This window comes from Salvelinus namaycush, unplaced genomic scaffold, assembly GCF_016432855.1.
Source record: "Salvelinus namaycush isolate Seneca unplaced genomic scaffold, SaNama_1.0 Scaffold1323, whole genome shotgun sequence".
Lineage (NCBI taxonomy): Eukaryota > Metazoa > Chordata > Actinopteri > Salmoniformes > Salmonidae > Salvelinus > Salvelinus namaycush.
The window spans coordinates 1-23702 of NW_024058035.1; the positions used below are offsets into that span (position 1 = coordinate 1).

Here is a 23702-nt window from a genome sequence, read left to right on the forward strand (position 1 = left end):
GGTAAACCAAAATGTTTTATATGTAGGTATCAGTTTTTTGTCTCCCCCATACCCCAACTTCTTATCTTGCCACATGTTTAAAGAGTTTTGTTTACACACCTCCTTGACAGTATTTCATTATTTACATGGGCTGTTTTAATATTCGTCTAGCATGAAGATGAAAAAAGCCATTTCATTTAAAACTAGCAGCATTTATTTTGGTTTTGTCATTTCGGATAAGGGGATCATTTGGAGTACTGTTACATCTTCCATGCCTGGAATGAGGTACGTTTTCCAGCCATATCCCGCATTCGTCACCGGGGTGCAAACATTATGGATGAGCAGTGTTTCAACACCAAGGTTCTCACCTGTTTCAGTCGGTCACTCAGGTAGTTAACAGTGACCCAGCCGAAGGCTCCCTCCTCCTGGCCTGTGATGATGCGAGCGCCCTGATAGGAGAACGGAGAGGACTGCAACACCTCCTCTACCGACCAAAGCACCTGATCAGACACACTCTGGTTCTCCATCCTAAACACACACACACACCCCTTTTGGTTAGTCCAGTGTTTTCATATTAAACTTCCTGGTTAGTCCTATGTTTTAATTTTTACTTCCTGGTTAGTGTACAATGTTTTCATAAGAATGTCCTAGTTAGTGTCTAGTATTTTGATATCAACTTTCTACTTAGTGTCCAATGTTTTAATATTAATATCCAAGTTAGTGTCCAGTGTTTTTAATTAACTTCCTGGTTAGTGTCCAGTAACTTCCTTGTTGTCATCCAGTGTTTTCATGTTAACTTCCTGGTTAGTGTCTAGTGTTTTTGTAAAAACTTCCTAGTTATTGTCAAGTGTTGTAAAATTAACTTCCTCATTAGTGTCCAGCGTTTTCAGAAATTCCTGGTTAATGTCTAATGCTGCCAATGACTGGAATGAACTGCAAAAATCACTGAAGCTGGAGACTCATATCTCCCTCTCTAGCTTTAAGCATCAGCTGTCAGAGCAGCTCACAGATCACTGCACATAGCCCATCTGTAAATAGCCCATCCAACTACCTCATCCCCATACTGTATTTATTTATTTATCTTGCTCCTATGCACCCCAGTATCTCTACTTGCACATTCATCTTCTGCACATCTACCATTCCAGTGTTTAATTGCTATATTGTAATTACTTCGCCACCATGGCCTATTTATTGCCTTACCTCCCTTATCTCACCTCATTTGCACACACTGTAAATATACTTTTTCTACTGTATTATTGACTGTATGTTTGTTTATACCATGTGTAACTCTGTGTTGTTTGTGTCGCACTGCTTTGCTTTATCTTGGCCAGGTCGCAGTTGTAAATGAGAACTTGTTCTCAACTAGCCTACCTGGTTAAATAAAGGTGAAATAAAAAAAATAAGAATTGGTTGAGCCTTCTTGGGCATGTGGACCCCAGGATGAGCATCTGCTGCTTTTGCAACAGCTAATGTGGATCCTAATGAAATACCCAATAACACTGCAGAGACGTCTGTTTAGCTTGCTGTTACCTAATAACACTGATAGGCTGCAGAGCCGTCTGTTTAGCTTGCTGCTACCTAATAACACTGATAGGCTGCAGAGACGTCTGGTTAGCTTGCTGCTACCTAATAACACTGATAGGCTGCAGAGTCGTCTGGTTAGCTTGCTATTACCTAATAACACTGATAGGCTGCAGAGCCGTCTGGTTAGCTTGCTGTTACCTAATAACACTGATATGCTGCAGAGCCGTCTGTTTAGCTTGCTGCTACCTAATAACACTGATAGGCTGCAGAGCTGTCTGGTTAGCTTGCTGTTACCTAATAACACTGATAGGCTGCAGAGCTGTCTGGTTAGCTTGCTGCTACCTAATAACACTGATAGGCTGCAGAGCTGTCTGGTTAGCTGGCTGCTACCTAATAACACTGATAGGCTGCAGAGCCGTCTGGTTAGCTGGCTGCAGAGCCGTCTGGTTAGCTGGCTGCAGAGCCGTCTGGTTAGCTGGCTGCAGAGCCGTCTGGTTAGCTGGCTGCAGACCCGTCTGGTTAGCTGGCTGTTACCTAATAACACTGATAGGCTGCAGAGCCGTCTGGTTAGCTGGCTGCAGAGCCGTCTGGTTAGCTTGCTGGTCAGCATGAGCAGTTAGCGCCAAACGACTTGGGAAACCCAGCTTCAGCTTTATTCATTGGGAAATTTGTACCTTTATTTAACTAGGGAAGTCAGTTAAGAACAAATTCTTATTTTCAATTACAGCCTACCGGGGAACAGTGGGTTAACTGCCTTGTTCAGGGGCAGAACGACAGATGTATACCTTGTCAGCTCAGGGATTTGATCTTGCAACCTTTCGGTTACTAGTCCAAAGCGCTAACCACGAAGCTACGCTGCCGCCACAAATAAATGAAAGCCTCACAAGCTATTTTAAACTGAACAAAAATATAAACGTAACATGCAACGATTTCAACATGTTACTGAGTTACAGTTCATATACGGAAATCAGTCAATTTAAGTCTATGGACTTAACAACTGGGAATGAAGATATGCATCTGTTGGTCACAGATACCTTAAAATTGTAGGGACGTGGATCGGAAACCAATCAGTATCTGGTGTGACCACGATTTGCCTCATGCAGCGCGACACATCTCCTTCACAGAGTTGATCAGGCTGTTGATTGTGGCCTGTTGAATGTTGTCCCACTCCTCTTCAATGGCTGTGCGAAGTTGTTGGATATTGGTAGGAACTGGAACACGCTGTCGTACACGTTGATTCAGAGCACCCCAAACATGCTCAATGGGGGACATGTCTGGAGAGTATACAGGCCATGGAAAAACTCATTTTCAGCTTCTAGGAATTGTGTACAGATCCTTGTGATATGGGGCCGTACATTATCATGCTGAAACATGAGGTGATGGCGGCGGATGAATGGCACGACAATGGGCCTCAGGATCTCGGCACGGTATCTCTGTGCATTAAAATTGCTATGGATAAAATGCAACTGTGTTCACTGTCCGTAGCTTATGCCTGCCCAATAACATAACCCCACTGCCACCATGGGGCACTCTGTTCACAATGTTGACATCAGCAAACCGCTCGCCCAAACGACGTGGTCTGCGGTTGTGAGGCCAGTTGGACGTACTACCAAATTCTCTAAAAAGGATGGAGGTGGCTTATGCTAGGGAAGTGAAAATTAAATTCTCTGGCAACAGCTATGGTGGACATTCCTGCATTCAGCATGCCAATTGCAGGCTCCCTCAAAACTTGAGACATCTGTGGCTTTGTGTTGTGTCACAAAACCGAACATTTTAGAGTAGCCTTCCATTGTCCCCAGCACAAGGTGCACCTGTGTAATGATCATGCTGTTGAATCAGCTTCTTGATATGCCACACCTGTCAGGTGGATGGATTATCTTGATAAAAGAGAAATGCTCAATAACAGGGATGTAAACAAATTTGTGCACAAAATTTGAGAGAAATAAGCTTTTAGTGCGTATGGAAAATTTCAGGGATCTTTTATTTCAGCTCATGAAACATTGGACCAACACTTTACATATTTTACTAATATTTTTGTTCAGAGTAGTTTCACTGTCTGTTATTTTTACCTTTTCCACAAACTGTCTATTGCTTGATATAAGCAGGTTTATCCAAATGTGTAAAAAATTAGGTCATCCAGGTCATCCATTAGTTGGGTAGCAGTGGTTAATGCCTGGCCAGTCAGTAGTTTCAGCTCTCCTCCTAAACACCGTTGGGTAGTAGTGGTTCTGGCCAGTCAGTAGTTTCAGCTCTCCTCCTAAACACCGTTGGGTAGTAGTGGTTCTGGCCAGTCAGTAGTTTCAGCTCTCCTCCTAAACACCGTTGGGTAGTAGTGGTTCTGGCCAGTCAGTAGTTTCAGCTCTCCTCCTAAACACCGTTGGGTAGTAGTGGTTCTGGCCAGTCAGTAGTTTCAGCTCTCCTCCTAAACACCGTTGGGTAGTAGTGGTTCTGGCCAGTCAGTAGTTTCAGCTCTCCTCCTAAACACCGTTGGGTAGTAGTGGTTCTGGCCAGTCAGTAGTTTCAGCTCTCCTCCTAAACACCGTTGGGTAGTAGTGGTTCTGGCCAGTCAGTAGTTTCAGCTCTCCTCCTAAACACCGTTGGGTAGTAGTGGTTCTGGCCAGTCAGTAGTTTCAGCTCTCCTCCTAAACACCGTTGGGTAGTAGTGGTTCTGGCCAGTCAGTAGTTTCAGCTCTCCTCCTAAACACCGTTGGGTAGTAGTGGTTCTGGCCAGTCAGTAGTTTCAGCTCTCCTCCTAAACACCGTTGGGTAGTAGTGGTTCTGGCCAGTCAGTTTCAGCTCTCCTCCTAAACACCGTTGGGTAGTAGTGGTTCTGGCCAGTCAGTAGTTTCAGCTCTCCTCCTAAACACCGTTGGGTAGTAGTGGTTCTGGCCAGTCAGTAGTTTCAGCTCTCCTCCTAAACACCGTTGGGTAGTAGTGGTTCTGGCCAGTCAGTAGTTTCAGCTCTCCTCCTAAACACCGTTGGGTAGTAGTGGTTCTGGCCAGTCAGTAGTTTCAGCTCTCCTCCTAAACACCGTTGGGTAGTAGTGGTTCTGGCCAGTCAGTAGTTTCAGCTCTCCTCCTAAACACCGTTGGGTAGTAGTGGTTCTGGCCAGTCAGTTTCAGCTCTCCTCCTAAATGCGGTGATCAGTGGATCATTTGAAGATCAGCGTCATTGAAGTTGGTGGTTCGTTAATACTCATTTCTGATCTGTCGTCACTAGTTACCAGAGCCACAAAGTCAGAAACCGTGCCTTCCTCTACAATTTACCTTCTTAAAATATGATTTTTAAACCTAAACCTAATCTTAACCCTAACCATAACCAGATTGCTAACCTTATGCATAACCCTGACCTTAAATTAAGACCAAATAGCTAATTAGAATTTTCACACAATTTTACAATATAGCCAATTTTGACTTTATGACTGTACTATCTGGTGGAAATCTTTCAGATCTGAGACGAGAGAAATTGTCTGATGGATTTGGTGTTTTGTTAAGGGCTCAGAGTGGTCACGCACCCAAGAAGGCTCAACCAATCATCTGACGGATAATACTTCCGGCTATCCTACGAAACAACATTTTGCGTCCAGGGGTCAGAGGTACCTGAGCAGCCTCATTCCGGCGGTGGCCCCCAGGTAGAGGGGGGTCTCGTGGTGCCTGCTTAGGGGGATGAGGCGCTCTGCTTCCTTCATACAGCTCTTCAGAGACGCCCCTGCCTGCCCTGGAAACACAGAGTAGCTGGAGATACCAGCACCTGGACACCAAACACACACACACACACACTCATTTTAACTAGATAACAAATCACATTTTAGTGGTCACATACACATGGTTAGCAGATGTTAATGCGAGTGTAGCGAAATGCTTGTGCTTCTAGTTCCGACCATGCAGTAATATCTAACAAGTAATCTAACAATTCCACAACAACTACCTAATACACACAAGTGTAAAGGGATGAATAAGAATATGTACATATAAATATATGGATGAGCGATAGCCATGTGCCATAGGCAAGATGCAGTAGATGGTATAGAATACAGTATATACATATGAGATGAGTAATGTAGGATATGTAGACATTATTAAAGCGGTGTTATTTAAAGTGACACCTTTATTAAATCAATTTATTAAATTGATTAACCTTTTGGCAATAGGGGGGCGCCATTTCGACTTTGTAAAAATTCGTTCCCAAATTAAACTGCCTCTTACTCAATTCTTGCTCGTACAATATGCCTATTATTATTACTATTGGATAGAAAACACTCTCTAGTTTCTAAAACCGTTTGAATTATTTCTCTGAGTGAAACAGAACTCATTCTGCAGCACATTTCCTGTCAGGAAGTGAGATTTCTGAAATCGAGGTCCCTGTTCTGGGGTCAGTTTATAAGTCCCCATGTAAGCTATGGGGCTACATGCACTGCATACGCCTTCCTCTAGATGTCAGTAAGCGGTGAGAATTTGAATGGAGTGGATTGCACAATCTGGGGCACTATAAAAGCTCATGGAACGGAAGTACCGTTCTTTTCAACGGGGCGCCTGGCGCAAGAGGGACATCACAATGGCATCCTGAAAAGCTTTCGTTTTAGCAGTTCTATATCTCCGGTCATGTTTTTATTCGTTATAGGTGTTAAAGACATCATAAGGTAGTTAATTTAAACCGACTTATAGCAGTTTATATCAGTTTATTGCGATTTTCTGGGATTTCTTTGTGACGCGCTATCAGGAGTTGGACACCTCTCCAGTGGATGGCTAGCGTTAGCTGCTATTTCTACAGGAGAAGAGGACATCTTTCAACCAAAAGACGATTGTTCTGGAGAAAGGACACCTTGCCCAAGATTCTGATGGAAGCTCAGCAAATAGTAAGCAGTCTTTATGCTGTTAATTCGTATTTATGTTGACAAATGTCAAATAATAATTCCGCCATGAATTTCGGTGCGGTCTCGCTTTAGCGCACGCTGTATTGCGCAGTAACGTTAATTTTAAAAATCTAACACAGCGGTTGCATTAAGAACTAATGTATCTTTCATTTGCTGTCCAACCTGTATTTTTTTAGTCAAGTTTATGATTACTTATCGATTACAATAGGTGCCTCTCCAAGATGGCGCCGGACAGATTGCTTGAAGTTTTGGCCACTAATCACATTGTATAACCACGATTTGTGCCGCTAAATATGCACATTTTCGAACAAACCCTATATGCATTGTGTAATATGATGTTACAGGACTGTCATCTGATGAAGAATATCAAGGTTAGTCAAAAATTATATATATTTTGCCTGTTTGTTACGATCGCTAACCTTTGCTGCTTGTAAATGGTGTTGTGTTTCTGGCTATTGTGGTAAGCTAATATAATGCTATATTGTGTTTTCGCTGTAAAACACTTAGAAAATCTGAAATATTGGCTGGATTCACAAGATCTGTGTCTTTCATTTGCTGTACGCTGTGTATTTTTAAGAAATGTTTTATGATGAGTAATTAGGTAATACACGATGGTCTCTGTAGTTATTCTAGTTGCTTTGGTGAGAGTTGTGATGGTGGCTGCAATGGTAAACTATGATTTATACCTGAAATATGCACATTTTTCTAACAAAACATATGCTATACAATAAATATGTTATCAGACTGTCATCTGATGAGGTTGTTTCTTGGTTAGTGGCTATTTATATCTTTATTTGGTCGAATTTGTGATAGCTACTGATGCAGTAAAAAAATGGTGGAGTAAGAAAAGTGGTGTCTTTTGCTAACGTGGTTAGCTAATAGATTTACATATTGTGTCTTCCCTGTAAAACATTTTAAAAATCAGAAATGATGGCTGGATTCACAAGATGTGTATCTTTCATCTGGTGTCTTGGACTTGTGATTTAATGATATTTAGATGCTAGTATTTACTTGTGACGCTATGCTAGGCTATGCTAGTCAGCTTTTTTACTGATGGGGGTGCTCCCGGATCCGGGTTTGGGAGGAACTAGAAGTTAAAGTGGCCAGAGATTTGAGTCTGTTTGTTGGCAGCAGCCACTCTGTTAGTGATGGCTGTTTAATGGTCTGATGGCCTTGAGATAGAAGCTGTTTTTCAGTCTCTCGTCCCTGCTTGCTAGGTTTTCATAGTGTGTGTGTGTGTGTGTCTACCTTCGACTTTGCAGGCGTGTGTCTGCTGCACTCTTCCAGTGTCGTTATCCTTCTCTGCCGGCCACTCGTAGATATACACTGCTGTATGTGAGGAGCCAGCATCCAGGACGATCCCATACTGAGAGATGGAGAGAGAGACATTTTCAACCTCTCTGACCCTACAATACCTACATGTTTCAAGCAAACCACCATAGTCCCTGTACCTAAGAATGTAACCTGTCTAAATGACTACCAACCCGTAGCACACATTTTTAGCCATGACATTTGTATTTATTCTGGATCCCCATTAGCTGATTGAGAAAGGAAAGCTGCTAGGAGCTCAGATGAAATAATTTTATAATTTAATAACCCTGCTCATCAGGGTATAATGACGAACACTGTGGAGTCACTAGTTTATACAGTGTCAAAGGACACACACAGGTGTCTGTAATCATAATGACAAACACTGTGGAGTCACTAGTTTATACAGTGTCAAAGGACACACACAGGTGTCTGTAATCATAATGACAAACACTGTGGAGTCACTAGTTTATACAGTGTCAAAGGACACACACAGGTGTCTGTAATCATAATGACAAACACTGTGGAGTCACTAGTTTATACAGTGTCAAAGGACACACACAGGTGTCTGTATTCATGGCCGGATGTGGCCTGATATCATTGGTTAATTCTCAGACATAAGAATAACATACAAAAACATGAATGGATAGCATACGATCATAGATACAATTTGGCTACATAGGCCTACAAATATTTACAAAGAATAGCAAAATCACAATAATCACAAAAATGGCTTCAGATCAAAGTCTACGTTGAGACCGAAGGGAGCAAGGTCCTTAAATTGAAAGATCCAGGTTCCTCTCGTTTTAACAATAAATTGTCGAGGTCACCCCCTCTCCTAGGGAGGGTGACATGTTCGATGCCGATATAACGTAGGGTTGAAATCTAGTGGTTCGCTTCCAAAAAGTGGGCCGCAACTGGGTAAGTCGTGTTTTTGCACCTAATGGTTCTATGATGCTCTGAGATACGTACTTTTAATTTGTGCTTTGTTTTACCCACATAATTTTTACCACAAGGACAAGTTATAAGATAAATAACTGCCTTAGTGGAGCACGTAATAACACCTTTGATTGGGATCTGTTTCCCTGTTTGGGGGTGTTTGAAGGATCTGCATTTATAAGTGCCATTGCATTGAACACAGCCATTACACTTGTAGTTTCCATCCAGTAGGGGTGTAAATAGACGTTGTGCAGGGATATTTTGGGGTGGTATATCAGAGTCAACCAATTGATCTCTGAGATTTCTGCCCCGTGAGAATACATCCAAGGGACGGTCCGAAAACACATTACCGATACTGTCATCGGATCTTAGAATGTGCCAATGTTTGTGAACGATTATTTTCCAAGTCTAGGTCCAAGAGGCTTCTAACAGCTTCTACCCCCAAGCCATAAGACTCCTGACCATCTAATCAAATGGCTACCCAGACTATTTGCATTGCCCCATCTGCCCCCAAGCTGCTGCTACTCTCTGTTATTATCTATACATAGTCACCTTAATAACTCTACCTACATGTACATATTACCTCAATTACCTCGACTAACCGGTGCCCCCACACATTGACTATATATATATGTGTATATAGCCTCCACATTGACTCTGTACCGTAATACCCTGTATATAGCCTCCACATTGACTCTGTACTGGTACCCCCTGTATATAGTCTCCACATTGACTCTGTACCGGTACCACCTGTATATAGCCTCCACATTGACTCTGTACCGTAATACCCTGTATATAGCCTCCACATTAACTCTGTACCGGTACCACCTGTATATAGCCTCCACATTGACTCAGTACCGGTACCCCCTGTATACAGCCTCCACATTGACTCTGTACCGGTACCCCCTGTATATAGCCTCCACATTGACTCTGTACCGGTATCCCCTGTATATAGCCTCCACATTGACTCGGTACCGGTACCCCCTGTATATAGCCTCCACATTGACTCTGTACCGGTACCCCCTGTATATAGCCTCCACATTGACTCTGTACCGGTACCCCCTGTATATAGCCTCCACATTGACTCTGTACCGGTACCCCCTGTATATAGCCTCCACATTGACTCTGTACCGGTACCCCCTGTATATAGCCTCCACATTGACTCTGTACCGGTCCCCCCTGTATATAGCCTCCACATGGACTCTGTACCGATACCCCCTGTATATAGCCTCCACATTGACTCTGTACCGGTACCCCCTGTATATAGCCTCCACATTGACTCTGTACCGGTACCCCCTGTATATAGCCTCCACATGGACTCTGTACCGATACCCCCTGTATATAGCCTCCACATTGACTCTGTACTGGTACCCCCTGTATATAGCCTCCACATTGACTCTGTACTGGTACCCCCTGTATATAGCCTCCACATTGACTCTGTACCAGTACCCCCTGTATATAGTCTCCACATTGACTCTGTACCGGTACCCCCTGTATATAGCCTCCACATTGACTCTGTATCGTAATACCCTGTATAGAGCCTCCACATTGACTCTGTACCGGTATCTCCTGTATATAGCCTCCACATTGACTCTGTACTGGTACCCCTTGTATATAGCCTCCACATTGACTCTGTACCGGTACCCCCTGTATATAGCCTCCACATTGACTCTGTACTGGTACCCCTTGTATATAGCCTCCACATTGACTCTGTACCGGTACCCCCTGTATATAGCCTCCACATTGACTCTGTACCGGTACCCCCTGTATATAGCCTCCACATTGACTCTGTACCGGTACCCCCTGTATATAGCCTCCACATTGACTCTGTACCGGTACCCCCTGTATATAGCCTCCACATTGACTCTGTACCGGTACCCCCTGTATATAGCCTCCACATTGACTCTGTACCGGTCCCCCCTGTATATAGCCTCCACATGGACTCTGTACCGATACCCCCTGTATATAGCCTCCACATTGACTCTGTACCGGTACCCCCTGTATATAGCCTCCACATTGACTCTGTACCGGTACCCCCTGTATATAGCCTCCACATGGACTCTGTACCGATACCCCCTGTATATAGCCTCCACATTGACTCTGTACTGGTACCCCCTGTATATAGCCTCCACATTGACTCTGTACTGGTACCCCCTGTATATAGCCTCCACATTGACTCTGTACCAGTACCCCCTGTATATAGTCTCCACATTGACTCTGTACCGGTACCCCCTGTATATAGCCTCCACATTGACTCTGTATCGTAATACCCTGTATAGAGCCTCCACATTGACTCTGTACCGGTATCTCCTGTATATAGCCTCCACATTGACTCTGTACTGGTACCCCTTGTATATAGCCTCCACATTGACTCTGTACCGGTACCCCCTGTATATAGCCTCCACATTGACTCTGTACTGGTACCCCTTGTATATAGCCTCCACATTGACTCTGTACCGGTACCCCCTGTATATAGCCTCCACATTGACTCTGTACCGTAATACCCTGTATATAGCCTCCACATTGACTCTGTACCGGTATCCCCTGTATATAGCCTCCACATTGACTCGGTACCGGTACCCCCTGTATATAGCCTCCACATTGACTCTGTACCGGTACCCCCTGTATATAGCCTCCACATTGACTCTGTACCGGTACCCCCTGTATATAGCCTCCACATTGACTCTGTACCGGTACCCCCTGTATATAGCCTCCACATTGACTCTGTACCGGTACCCCCTGTATATAGCCTCCACATTGACTCTGTACCGGTCCCCCCTGTATATAGCCTCCACATGGACTCTGTACCGATACCCCCTGTATATAGCCTCCACATTGACTCTGTACCGGTACCCCCTGTATATAGCCTCCACATTGACTCTGTACCGGTACCCCCTGTATATAGCCTCCACATGGACTCTGTACCGATACCCCCTGTATATAGCCTCCACATTGACTCTGTACTGGTACCCCCTGTATATAGCCTCCACATTGACTCTGTACTGGTACCCCCTGTATATAGCCTCCACATTGACTCTGTACCAGTACCCCCTGTATATAGTCTCCACATTGACTCTGTACCGGTACCCCCTGTATATAGCCTCCACATTGACTCTGTATCGTAATACCCTGTATAGAGCCTCCACATTGACTCTGTACCGGTATCTCCTGTATATAGCCTCCACATTGACTCTGTACTGGTACCCCTTGTATATAGCCTCCACATTGACTCTGTACCGGTACCCCCTGTATATAGCCTCCACATTGACTCTGTACTGGTACCCCTTGTATATAGCCTCCACATTGACTCTGTACCGGTACCCCCTGTATATAGCCTCCACATTGACTCTGTACCGTAATACCCTGTATATAGCCTCCACATTGACTCTGTACTGGTATCCCCTGTATATAGCCTCCACATTGACTCTGTACCGGTACCCCCTGTATATAGCCTCCACATTGACTCTGTACCGGTACCCCCTGTATATAGCCTCCACATTGACTCTGTACCGGTACCCCCTGTATATAGCCTCCACATTGACTCTGTACCGGTACCCCCTGTATATAGCCTCCACATTGACTCTGTACCGGTACCCCCTGTATATAGCCTCCACATTGACTCTGTACCGGTACCCCCTGTATATAGCCTCCACATTGACTCTGTACCGGTACCCCCTGTATATAGCCTCCACATTGACTCTGTACTGGTACCCCCTGTATATAGCCTCCACATTGACTCTGTACCGGTACCCCCTGTATATAGCCTCCACATTGACTCTGTACCGGTACCCCCTGTATATAGCCTCCACATTGACTCTGTACCGGTACCCCCTGTATATAGCCTCCACATTGACTCTGTACTGGTATCCCCTGTATATAGCCTCCACATTGACTCTGTACCAGTACCCCCTGTATATAGCCTCCACATTGACTCTGTACCGGTACCCCCTGTATATAGCCTCCACATTGACTCTGTACCGGTACCCCCTGTATATAGCCTCCACATTGACTCTGTACCGGTACCCCCTGTATATAGCCTCCACATTGACTCTGTACTGGTATCCCCTGTATATAGCCTCCACATTGACTCTGTACCAGTACCCCCTGTATATAGCCTCCACATTGACTCTGTACGGTACCCCCTGTATATAGCCTCCACATTGACTCTGTACCGGTACCCCCTGTATATAGCCTCCACATTGACTCTGTACCGGTACCCCCTGTATATAGCCTCCACATTGACTCTGTACCGGTACCCCCTGTATATAGCCTCCACATTGACTCTGTACTGGTATCCCCTGTATATAGCCTCGCTATTGTTATTTTACTGCTGCTCTAAATTATTTGTTTATTTTATTTCTTATTCTTTTTAGGTATTTTTTTTAAATGTATTTTTTTAACTGCATTGAAGGTTACGGGATTGTAAGTAAGGTCTACACCTGTTGTATTTGGCGCATGTGACAAGATATTTCAGTTTTTTGCTCATTCTTTTGATTCGACAGAATTGGCTGGTAGGGCAAACTGTTTTTCAAGGGAAGCGGGTGACAACTGTCAGCCCTCAAACTGTTACGCTCAGTAGGTTTCCTGTAAAGATCAGTGTATAGAACATTATCTTCACACAAGATCAGAAGATCAAGGAAGCTGATTCTGCATCACTCCGCCATAGAACACAATATCATCAACGTACCATTAAATTATTAAATAAAATAATGATGTTTGGCAAGAAAAGATGTTTGAGAGGATTGAGAATTGACTTTCAAATGTGGGTTACATAGCAACACCCTTCGTCAGAATAAAGAAATCATTTAGAAACATGAAGTAGTTGTGTGTGGGTACTATTTCAGCCAATGTTGTAATGCATGATGCACTGGAAGGTAGTTTATTAGGGTCACGTTGCAGAAGAGAATGCTCCATAGCTTCAATACCGCCCTCGTGTGGAATATGTGTATAACGACTCAACATCAAAAATAACAAACGTGTTATCAGGGAGAGGATCAAGAGATTCAATAATATAGATCATACTGCTGGTGTCCTTTAGGAGGGGAGCTGTTCTGAGATCATACTGCTGGTGTCCTTTAGGAGGGGAGCTGTTCTGAGACCATACTGCTGGTGTCCTTTAGGAGGGTAGCTGTTCTGAGATCATACTGCTGGTGTCCTTTAGGAGGGGAGCTGTTCTGAGATCATACTGCTGGTGTCCTTTAGGAGGGGAGCTGTTCTGAGATCATACTGCTGGTGTCCTTTAGGAGGGGAGCTGTTCTGAGATCATACTGCTGGTGTCCTTTACAAAGGAGGGGAGCTGTTCTGAGACCATACTGCTGGTGTCCTTTAGGAGGGGAGCTGTTCTGAGATCATACTGCTGGTGTCCTTTAGGAGGGGAGCTGTTCTGAGATCATACTGCTGGTGTCCTTTAGGAGGGGAGCTGTTCTGAGACCATACTGCTGGTGTCCTTTAGGAGGGGAGCTGTTCTGAGATCATACTGCTGGTGTCCTTTAGGAGGGGAGCTGTTCTGAGATCATACTGCTGGTGTCCTTTACAAAGGAGGGGAGCTGTTCTGAGACCATACTGCTGGTGTCCTTTAGGAGGAGAGCTGTTCTGAGATCATACTGCTGGTGTCCTTTAGGAGGGGAGCTGTTCTGAGATCATACTGCTGGTGTCCTTTAGGAGGGGAGCTGTTCTGAGACCATACTGCTGGTGTCCTTTAGGAGGGGAGCTGTTCTGAGATCATACTGCTGGTGTCCTTTAGGAGGGGAGCTGTTCTGAGATCATACTGCTGGTGTCCTTTAGGAGGGGAGCTGTTCTGAGATCATACTGCTGGTGTCCTTTAGGAGGGGAGCTGTTCTGAGATCATACTGCTGGTGTCCTTTAGGAGGGGAGCTGTTCTGAGACCATACTGCTGGTGTCCTTTAGGAGGGGAGCTGTTCTGAGATCATACTGCTGGTGTCCTTTAGGAGGGGAGCTGTTCTGAGACCATACTGCTGGTGTCCTTTAGGAGGGGAACTGTTCTGAGATCATACTGCTGGTGTCCTTTAGGAGGGGAGCTGTTCTGAGATCATACTGCTGGTGTCCTTTAGGAGGGGAGCTGTTCTGAGACCATACTGCTGGTGTACTTTACAAAGGAGGGGAGCTGTTCTGAGATCATAGTGCTGGTGTCCTTTAGGAGGGGAGCTGTTCTGAGACCATACTGCTGGTGTCCTTTAGGAGGGGAGCTGTTCTGAGATCATACTGCTGGTGTCCTTTAGGAGGGGAGCTGTTCTGAGATCATACTGCTGGTGTCCTTTAGGAGGGGAGCTGTTCTGAGACCATACTGCTGGTGTCCTTTAGGAGGGGAGCTGTTCTGAGATCATACTGCTGGTGTCCTTTACAAAGGAGGGGAGCTGTTCTGAGATCATACTGCTGGTGTCCTTTACAAAGGAGGGGAGCTGTTCTGAGACCATACTGCTGGTGTCCTTTAGGAGGGGAGCTGTTCTGAGACCATACTGCTGGTGTCCTTTAGGAGGGGAGCTGTTCTGAGATCATACTGCTGGTGTCCTTTAGGAGGGGAGCTGTTCTGAGACCATACTGCTGGTGTCCTTTAGGAGGGGAGCTGTTCTGAGATCATACTGCTGGTGTCCTTTAGGAGGGGAACTGTTCTGAGACCATACTGTTGGTGTCCTTTAGGGGGGGAGCTGTTCTGAGACCATACTGCTGGTGTCCTTTAGGAGGGGAGGTGTTCTGAGATCATACTGCTGGTGTCCTTTACAAAGGAGGGGAGCTGTTCTGAGACCATACTGCTGGTGTCCTTTAGGAGGGGAGCTGTTCTGAGATCATACTGCTGGTGTCCTTTAGGAGGGGAGCTGTTCTGAGATCATACTGCTGGTGTCCTTTAGGAGGGGAGCTGTTCTGAGACCATACTGCTGGTGTCCTTTAGGAGGGGAGCTGTTCTGAGATCATACTGCTGGTGTCCTTTAGGAGGGGAGCTGTGCTGAGATCAAACTGCTGGTGTCCTTTAGGAGGGGAGCTGTTCTGAGATCATACTGCTGGTGTCCTTTACAAAGGAGGGGAGCTGTTCTGAGACCATACTGCTGGTGTCCTTTACAAAGGAGGGGAGCTGTTCTGAGACCATACTGCTGGTGTCCTTTACAAAGGAGGGGAGCTGTTCTGAGACCATACTGCTGGTGTCCTTTAGGAGGGGAGCTGTTCTGAGATCATACTGCTGGTGTCCTTTAGGAGGGGAGCTGTTCTGAGATCATACTGCTTGTGTCCTTTAGGAGGGGAGCTGTTCTGAGATCATACTGCTGGTGTCCTTTAGGAGGGGAGCTGTTCTGAGACCATACTGCTGGTGTCCTTTAGGAGGGGAGCTGTTCTGAGATCATACTGCTGGTGTCCTTTACAAAGGAGGGGAGCTGTTCTGAGACCATACTGCTGGTGTCCTTTAGGAGGGGAGCTGTTCTGAGATCATACTGCTGGTGTCCTTTAGGAGGGGAGCTGTTCTGAGATCATACTGCTGGTGTCCTTTAGGAGGGGAGCTGTTCTGAGATCATACTGCTGGTGTCCTTTAGGAGGGGAGCTGTTCTGAGACCATACTGCTGGTGTCCTTTAGGAGGGGAGCTGTTCTGAGATCATACTGCTGGTGTCCTTTAGGAGGGGAGCTGTTCTGAGACCATACTGCTGGTGTCCTTTAGGAGGGGAACTGTTCTGAGATCATACTGCTGGTGTCCTTTAGGAGGGGAGCTGTTCTGAGATCATACTGCTGGTGTCCTTTAGGAGGGGAGCTGTTCTGAGATCATACTGCTGGTGTACTTTACAAAGGAGGGGAGCTGTTCTGAGATCATAGTGCTGGTGTCCTTTAGGAGGGGAGCTGTTCTGAGACCATACTGCTGGTGTCCTTTAGGAGGGGAGCTGTTCTGAGATCATACTGCTGGTGTCCTTTAGGAGGGGAGCTGTTCTGAGATCATACTGCTGGTGTCCTTTAGGAGGGGAGCTGTTCTGAGACCATACTGCTGGTGTCCTTTAGGAGGGGAGCTGTTCTGAGATCATACTGCTGGTGTCCTTTACAAAGGAGGGGAGCTGTTCTGAGATCATACTGCTGGTGTCCTTTACAAAGGAGGGGAGCTGTTCTGAGACCATACTGCTGGTGTCCTTTAGGAGGGGAGCTGTTCTGAGACCATACTGCTGGTGTCCTTTAGGAGGGGAGCTGTTCTGAGATCATACTGCTGGTGTCCTTTAGGAGGGGAGCTGTTCTGAGACCATACTGCTGGTGTCCTTTAGGAGGGGAGCTGTTCTGAGATCATACTGCTGGTGTCCTTTAGGAGGGGAACTGTTCTGAGACCATACTGTTGGTGTCCTTTAGGAGGGGAGCTGTTCTGAGACCATACTGCTGGTGTCCTTTAGGAGGGGAGGTGTTCTGAGACCATACTGCTGGTGTCCTTTACAAAGGAGGGGAGCTGTTCTGAGACCATACTGCTGGTGTCCTTTAGGAGGGGAGCTGTTCTGAGATCATACTGCTGGTGTCCTTTAGGAGGGGAGCTGTTCTGAGATCATACTGCTGGTGTCCTTTAGGAGGGGAGCTGTTCTGAGACCATACTGCTGGTGTCCTTTAGGAGGGGAGCTGTTCTGAGATCATACTGCTGGTGTCCTTTAGGAGGGGAGCTGTGCTGAGATCAAACTGCTGGTGTCCTTTAGGAGGGGAGCTGTTCTGAGATCATACTGCTGGTGTCCTTTACAAAGGAGGGGAGCTGTTCTGAGACCATACTGCTGGTGTCCTTTACAAAGGAGGGGAGCTGTTCTGAGACCATACTGCTGGTGTCCTTTACAAAGGAGGGGAGCTGTTCTGAGATCATACTGCTGGTGTCCTTTAGGAGGGGAGCTGTGCTGAGATCAAACTGCTGGTGTCCTTTAGGAGGGGAGCTGTTCTGAGATCATACTGCTGGTGTCCTTTACAAAGGAGGGGAGCTGTTCTGAGATCATACTGCTGGTGTCCTTTAGGAGGGGAGCTGTTCTGAGATCATACTGCTGGTGTCCTTTAGGAGGGGAGCTGTTCTGAGACCATACTGCTGGTGTCCTTTAGGAGGGGAGCTGTTCTGAGATCATACTGCTGGTAGCCTTTAGGAGGGGAGCTGTTCTGAGATCATACTGCTGGTGTCCTTTACAAAGGAGGGGAGCTGTTCTGAGACCATACAGCTGGTGTCCTTTAGGAGGGGAGCTGTTCTGAGATCATACTGCTGGTGTCCTTTAGGAGGGGAGCTGTTCTGAGACCATACTGCTGGTGTCCTTTACAAAGGAGGGGAGCTGTTCTGAGACCATACTGCTGGTGTCCTTTAGGAGGGGAGCTGTTCTGAGATCATACTGCTGGTGTCCTTTAGGAGGGGAGCTGTTCTGAGATCATACTGCTGGTGTCCTTTAGGAGGGGAGCTGTTCTGAGACCATACTGCTGGTGTCCTTTAGGAGGGGAGCTGTTCTGAGATCATACTGCTGGTGTCCTTTACAAAGGAGGGGAGCTGTTCTGAGACCATACTGCTGGTGTCCTTTATGAGGGGAGCTGTTCTGAGATCATACTGCTGGTGTCCTTTAGGAGGGGAGCTGTTCTGAGACCATACTGCTGGTGTCCTTTACAAAGGAGGGGAGCTGTTCTGAGACCATACTGCTGGTGTCCTTTAGGAGGAGAGCTGTTCTGAGATCATACTGCTGGTGTCCTTTAGAAGGGGAGCTGTTCTGAGATCATACTGCTGGTGTCCTTTACAAAGGAGTGGATTCAACATGTCAATACCTCTACAACTAGTGATGAAGTCAATCTCTCCTCCACTTTGAACCAGGAGAGATTGACATGCATATAATTAATGTTAGCTCTCTGTGTATATTTAAAGATAGACTTCTCCCCATCCTTGCTACTGTTGTATCAATATGTTTTGACCATGACAGTTTATAATCCAGGGTTACTCCAAGCAGTTTAGTCTCCTCAACCTCAATTTCCACATTATTCATTACAAGATTTAGTTGAGGTTTAGGGTTTACTGAATGATTTGTCCCAAATAAAATGCTTTTAGTTTTAGAAATATTTAGGACTAACTTATTCCTTGCCATCCATTCTGAAACTAACTGCAGCTCTTTCTTAAGTGTTGCAGTCATTTCAGTCTCTAGTAGCTGACCTGTATAGTGTTGAGTCATCCGCACACATAGACACACTGGCTTTACTCAAAGTCAGTGTCATGTCGTTAGTAAAGATTGAAAAAGTAAGGGGCCTAGACAGCTGCCCTGGGGAATTTCTGATTCTACCAGGATTATGTTGGAGAGGCTTCCATTAAAGAACACCCTCTGTGTTCTGTTAGACAGGTAACTCTTTATCCACATTATAGCAGGGGGTGTAAAGCCATAACACAATATAGCAGGGGGTGTAAAGCCATAACACATTATAGCAGGGGGTGTAAAGCCATAACACCCTCTGTGTTCTGTTAGACAGGTAACTCTTTATCCACATTATAGCAGGGGGTGTAAAGCCATAACACAATATAGCAGGGGGTGTAAAGCCATAACACATTATAGCAGGGGGTGTAAAGCCATAACACATTATAGCAGGGGGTGTAAAGCCATAACACAATATAGCAGGGGGTGTAAAGCCATAACACATTATAGCAGGGGGTGTAAAGCCATAACACCCTCTGTGTTCTGTTAGACAGGTAACTCTTTATCCACATTATAGCAGGGGGTGTAAAGCCATAACACAATATAGCAGGGGGTGTAAAGCCATAACACCCTCTGTGTTCTGTTAGACAGGTAACTCTTTATCCACATTATAGCAGGGGGTGTAAAGCCATAACACATTATAGCAGGGGGTGTAAAGCCATAACACCCTCTGTGTTCTGTTAGACAGGTAACTCTTTATCCACATTATAGCAGGGGGTGTAAAGCCATAACACATTATAGCAGGGGGTGTAAAGCCATAACACATTATAGCAGGGGGTGTAAAGCCATAACACAATATAGCAGGGGGTGTAAAGCCATAACACAATATAGCAGGGGGTGTAAAGCCATAACACCCTCTGTGTTCTGTTAGACAGGTAACTCTTTATCCACAATATAGCAGGGGGTGTAAAGCCATAACACATGCTTTTTTCCAGCAATAGACTGTGATCGAGAATGTCAAAAGCTGCACTGAAGTCTAACAAAACAGCCCCCACTATTTTTTTTATCATCAGTTTCTCTCAGCCAACCATCAGTCATTTCTGTAAGTGCTGTGCTTGTTGAATGTCCTTCCCTATAAGTGCTCTGAAAGTCTGTTGTCAATTTGTTTACTGTAAAATATCATTTTATCTGGTCAAAACACAATTTTTCCAGTTTCCCAGTTTACTAAGGGTTGGTAACAGGCTGATTGATCGGCTATTTGAGTCAGATAACTGGATTGGGGGCGGTATTTTGACGTCCGGATGAAAAGCGTGCCCAAAGTAAACTGCCTGCTACTCAGGCCCAGAAGCTAGGAAATGCATATAATTGGTAGATTTGGATAGAAAACACTCTAAAGTTTAAGAATAATATAAAATAATGTCTGTGAGTATAACAGAACTGAAATGGCAGGCGAAACCCCGAGGACAAACCATCCACCCAAAAAATGTTTTCATCCTACCACTGATTTCAATGGCTGGCACTTTTATAATAGGGCGAAATCGTGCCCGATTGCAGTTCCTAGGGCTTCCACTAGATGTCAACAGTCTTTAGAAAGAGTTTCAGGCTGGTTTTGGGAAAAATGAGCCAGAAATGTTTGTTTTTCACGGTGGCTCCCATTTTGGCTGTAGTGTTTCCAAGCACGTGAATGAGAGTGCTTTATTTGGTATTTTTCTCCGGTAAAGACAATAACGATTCTCCGTCTTAAATTGTATCGTTTATTTGCGTATTAGGGTACCTAAGGTTTGTTATAAATTTTGAGTGACTTGTTTGGATAAGTTTATTGGTAACGTTTGGGATTCATTTTGTATGCATTTTGAAGGAGGGAAACCAGAGTGGATTATTGACTGAAGCGCGCCAGCTAAACTGAGTTTTTAAGGATATAAAGGACTTTATCGAACAAAAGGACCATTTGTAATGAAACTGGGACCTTTTGGAGTGCCAACAGAAGAACATCTTCAAAGGTAAGGCATATATTATATCGCTATTTCTGACTTTCGTGTCGCAACTCCCTGGTTGAAAATGATTTGTTATGCATTTGTGTGCTGGGCGCTGTCCTCAGATAATCGAATGGTTTGCTTTCGCCGTAAAGCCTTTTTGAAATCTGACACGGCGGCTGGATTAACAACAAGTTAAGCTTTATTTTGATGCATTGCACTTGTGAATTCATGAAAGTTTAATATTTATAGTAATAGCGTCCCACGAATCTATATTTATAGTAATAGCGTCCTGCTAGCATCCCAATAATCCGCAAGAAGTTTTATGGGGTATTTACTATTATTGGGTAGCGAAATGACTTTTGCTTCCCTCCAGGCCTGAGGGTACACACTTTCTAGTAGGCTTAAATTGAAGATTTGGCAAATAGGAGTGGCAATATCGTCTGCTATTATCCTCAGTCATTTTCCATCCAGATTGTCAGACCCCTGTGGCTTGTCATTGTTGATAGACAACAATACTTTTTTCACACTGACTTTTCAGAATTCAAAAGTACAATTCTTGTCTTTCATAATTTGGTCCGATATACTTGGATGTGTAGTGTCAGTGTTTGTTGCTGGCATATCATCCCTAAGTTGCAAATGAAAAAGTCATTCAAGTAGTTGACAATATCAATGGGCTTTGTGATGAATGAGCCATCTGATTCAATGAGCCATCTGATTCAATGAGCCATCTGATTCAATGAGCCATCTGATTCAATGAGCCATCTGATTCAATGAGCCATCTGATTCAATGAGCCATCTGATTCAATGAATGATGGAGCTGAGTTGGCTTTTTTTCCCCAAAATGTAATTTAAGGTGCCCCAAAGCTTTTTACCATCTTTTTACTTGGCCCCATGTTTTGGGATGTAGATGTGGACATCCGCCAGGCTCTGGAGAGGGAACCCACGGCTGCTACCTGCCCTCCTGAGTGCGTCTACTTTCCCACGGGGGTAAGGGGCTGTTGACCTGGGTGCACACATCCCTCGTCGCTGTACACCCAGGTATCACCTGCACCATCCAATCCAATCCATCTCTGCTAAGTACTGGTGGCCCACCTTGGCGCAGGACGTCACCCACTACGTCCAAACAACATTTCCCGGTACACTCCAGCAGGGAATCTCCTTCCCATGCCTCAGCGGTCTTGGTCTCATCTGTTCATAGACTTCATCACTGATCTCACCCTCTTTTCATGTTTCCCTCTTCAGGCCGGTGGTTCCTGGTCCCCTGGCTGATGCCGTCCCCCGCGACACTCCTCCGCCTCCCCTGGACATGGATGGCACCCCTGCCTCTACCGTCAGGTCCCTACTGGACTCCCGACATCCCTACTGAACGTTGTAGCGGTTGTGGGGGTCAGCTTCAGTACCTGGTGGACTGAGAGGGGTACGTTCCAGAGGAGCACTGTTGGGTCCCGGTGGCTGACATCCTGGACCCCAATATCGTCCGTGATTTTCATCTACGCCGTCTAGACCGGCCCGCTCCTCGCCCTCGGAACCATACTCCTGGTTGGCGTGGTTCTGTGGCTAGGGCCGCACGACGGGGGGTAGAGTCACGCCTACTCCCACTGCCTATCTCCAGAGCTCGACGTCACCAGTCTACTAACCACTAGCCCTGGCACAATCATTCCGCACACCTGGACCTCATCACCCTGATTACTCTCCTTTTATTTAGCCCTCAGTAGCCTCAGTCATTAGGCAGTATTGGTTTTGTTTCATTTAGTATGCTTCTCCTGTTTTGTGTATCTGCCTTTATTATTAAAACCACCTTCTGCACCTGCTTCCTGCTTACGTTACAAGAACGGCAAGATGACAGCAATCTGCAAGTCATGGAGAGAGGACATCAGTTCTGAATGTGAATCCATGATAACAATGACAGAGAAACCTGATTAACTAACAGACCCCGGGCCATTCCATGTAATTGATCTACTCCAAAGCTAGCACACCTGGTTCAACTTGTCAACTAATCCTCGAGTCTTGAATGGCTTGTTCAGAGCTACAGCACAATTGTGAAACATCTGGGTGTCCCCGAGGAGAGGTTTGAGAAACACTGCAGTACATTACATTAAAAAAAAGTAGAGAAAGTCCTTTCCACATTGATTCAGAACCGAAAATGAACCAGAAAAGATGCATTTTCAACGTCCGGAAAATACATATTTTAAACTTCCTGAAAATACCTATTTTCACCTTTCATTCAGAACCTAAAATGAACCTAACTTCAGCATCTGGAATTGTATCGTATAATGTATTTTAAATGTAATTTTGCTTACTGGGTTCAGATTTTTGGGAACACACTAAAAAGTTATTTGACATTGTTGATTAGTCAGCATACATTTGGATTAAAATGGCATGAAGAAAATGCTAGCATATGTACACTCACTGCAATTCAACAAAAGGAGATGAGTTCCTGTAAGTTACCACAATCACACCATGAGTAGTTAATCGTGAAACATACACCTCTGCCTTTCTTTCTTCATTACTAGCTGCACGATGTACTGAGAACCCAGCTGGCTGTATGGACGGGGACAGTATATCTGGAGAGAGATGTACTGAGAACCCAGCTAGCTGTATGGACGGGAATAGTGTATCTGGAGAGAGACATGATTCCGTGAAACAGAGTATGTTACAGTCCTTGATGTCTCTCTGGAAGGAGATCCACACCCTGAGCTCGTCTACTTTATTGTCCAGGAACTGAACATTAGCGAGTAATATACTCTGAAGTGGTGGATGGTATGCACGCCTCCTGAGTCAGACTAGACACTACACTGTCCTTCACTCAGCACATATGTGACTCATTTCAGGAAACTAGGCATTTGTCGCAAGTCATTTCTTCACAGGAGAGCCATTTTGAACCTAAACGTTTTTTTAAATCAAAATTACTTTTTGGCAGAAATACAGATATTACACATTTAAAATGTTGTCAGAAAGTCGTTTTCATTTCAAGTCAAAGTGTACTGTTAGCTAGCTAATGTTA

General features: G+C 45.2%; 1 protein-coding gene across 2 annotated transcripts in view; it reads right to left on the reverse strand.

The window, feature by feature from the left end:
- Positions 1-278: 278 nt before the first annotated feature.
- Positions 279-23702, reverse strand: part of LOC120036384 (ectonucleoside triphosphate diphosphohydrolase 1-like) — a 67371-nt gene continuing 43947 nt past the window's right edge. The window contains exons 3-5 of one of the 2 annotated variants that reach the window (XM_038982854.1): positions 7626-7743; positions 5104-5254; positions 279-507 (exon numbers count right to left, since the gene is read on the reverse strand). In XM_038982854.1, coding sequence (XP_038838782.1) covers positions 294-507; positions 5104-5254; positions 7626-7743 — 483 coding nt within the window. In that variant the 3' untranslated portion in view covers positions 279-293. Of the gene's footprint in view, positions 508-3565; positions 4635-5103; positions 5255-7625; positions 7744-23702 lie in introns of those variants that run through there. The other variant, XM_038982855.1, reaches the window with a different exon arrangement.